Source organism: Brassica napus, chromosome C4 (assembly GCF_020379485.1).
Source record: "Brassica napus cultivar Da-Ae chromosome C4, Da-Ae, whole genome shotgun sequence".
Classification (NCBI taxonomy): domain Eukaryota; kingdom Viridiplantae; phylum Streptophyta; class Magnoliopsida; order Brassicales; family Brassicaceae; genus Brassica; species Brassica napus.
The window spans coordinates 18832216-18834307 of record NC_063447.1 but is presented as its reverse complement, the minus strand read 5'-3'; the positions used below and the strand labels follow the sequence as shown (position 1 = coordinate 18834307).

General features: G+C 39.7%; 1 protein-coding gene across 1 annotated transcript; it reads left to right on the top strand.

Moving 5' to 3' along the window:
• Positions 1-218: 218 nt before the first annotated feature.
• Positions 219-1343, top strand: LOC106390328 (uncharacterized protein At4g22758-like). Its single transcript, XM_013830769.2, has 2 exons — positions 219-814; positions 902-1343. The coding sequence occupies exons 1-2, from the start codon at positions 403-405 to the stop codon at positions 1072-1074; spliced, it is 585 nt and encodes a 194-aa protein (XP_013686223.1). The 5' UTR covers positions 219-402; the 3' UTR covers positions 1075-1343.
• The last annotated feature ends 749 nt before the right edge of the window (positions 1344-2092 follow it).

Sequence of the window (2092 nt, the reverse complement as noted above, 5' to 3'; positions counted from 1 at the left end):
TCCTAGTCCAACTTGGTGGTCCCTGTGATCGGTAGATAATTAAGAGCCACCGGTTGAACCTGGGCACAATACCGAAACTAACACGAATAATTGGAGATGCAGTTCACCTGTAGTATCCGGTTTCCCGGTTCCCTCACTCCTCTCAGAAACATCCAAGTCCAACAAGCCATTTCTCACAGTTTCATTATCTACAATCCACTATAAATACTTCCGCCTACAACTCTCAAATTTTCTCACATCCAACTTTAACCTTCTCGCCCTCGTCCTCCTTCACTATTTACAGTTGTGCCACTCTGGTTATGTTAGCTTCCTGTGACCGGCGCCAATACAAGAACCTCCCTCCACTCCTGGCTTCATCAGATTCCGGCGAGAAAGATTTGAAAAGCCGCTGATTTTTCAAGCATGCCGGTAAACTCGAAGAACGCTAACCGGAAAGGAACCACCGGAGAAACCGAGAAGAATCGTCGAGGAAAGTTACAGGAGAAAGCGATGTCATTTCACGGCAGAGGAACGGTGCCTCATTCGAATCCAGGAGAGCTTCGACGACCGAAGACGTTACCGGAACTATTCTCCAGCGGTCGAACCGTCGTTGAACCGGTGTCTTCTAAACCGCCGCGTCTGACGAAACTGCTTCTCAACGTGACTGTTCAAGGGAGTTTGGGAGCTCTGCAGATTATAATTTCGCCGGAATCCACCGTGGACGATTTGATCGACGCCGCGATTCGTCTTTATGTGAAGGAAGCTCGCCGACCGTTCTTACCGGAATCTGAACCGTCCCGGTTTGATCTCCATTACTCGCAGTTTAGCCTCGAAAGTATAAACTCTCTCTCTCTCTGTTTTCTTCTTTACAAATCGTTGCCGCCAATTTGAGAGATACTGAGTATCTGAAACTCGTTTTAAGGTATAGGAAGAGAACAGAAGCTGATCTCGCTTGGGTCTAGGAACTTCTTCTTGTGCGGTCGGAAAGAGAACGGAGGATTGGTCGGAAGTGGATCGTCGGAATCTTGTTCGAAGGAAGCAGAGAAAGTGGCGGCGAAAACTGGTTTTCACTGGCTCAAATTCATGGGTTTCTAGAAGTTTTTACCATTTCTAAATTTAATTCAAACTTTTTTTTTTTTTTTCTTATTTTAGGAAATAAATATTGATTTTAGGAAACTTCGTGTTGCCTCCCTAGAAAGGGCCACAAGATAGGGGATTGTTTGCATTCTAGTATGAGTCAAACGTTTAAATCTGTGTATATATAGTATCCTATATAGAAGAAATAAAGTCATTATTAACTAAGTGGGATATAATGTATTTTTAATCAAATTATATGCCAATAATTGTACCTGGTTTTTTGTTTATTTTTATATCTGTTGTTTGTGAAAAATGTGGTTCGGACTTTCGGTTTATGTAATAACGACTGAAACCAACCTTATCCCCAAAGTCAAGACATTTTGGTGACGACTACAAACCAATTAAGTTCCGTGTTGCTCTGATTCACCCAGTTTTATGCTCGCTCATTGAGATTCTCTTATTGATTAATTTATCTAAATAGTAGTATAGACGAGAACATTCGAGCAATTTGTTTAGTTAACATATGTTTACACATTTAAACAAATAAAAACAACTATGCTACATGCCATGATCAACTCAACATTTGAATATCATACACCACCCATACATCCATACTTGAAAAAAGTAAAATTTATAAAAAGGAATTTTATTGGTCCACAGAGTATGTAACCATTTATCACCGGGTATGGTCCATATGAAATATTTTCGTTGCCAAAAAAAAATTTGTTGCAAATAAATCTAGTACACAAATCATATACCTTCAATTTGGATCGCAGGACCTTTTTTTAGGTGTAGAAGTTTTTGGACAAAAGCATTATCCGTAACAGATTGATTACAAGTCTCTTCCTCTAAGGCATTGCTGATTAGACAATCTTTTCAAAACCTTTCACTTATTATTTAATTAATCCACTGCGGCTAGATATCTCAAAACTGATTGCAACTTTTGTGCGCCATGTTCAAAGGTTTGAATACATTTTTATATGTTCATGAAGAAGTTGGATCTTTCGGCCCATTTTGTCATAGATAACAGATTTAG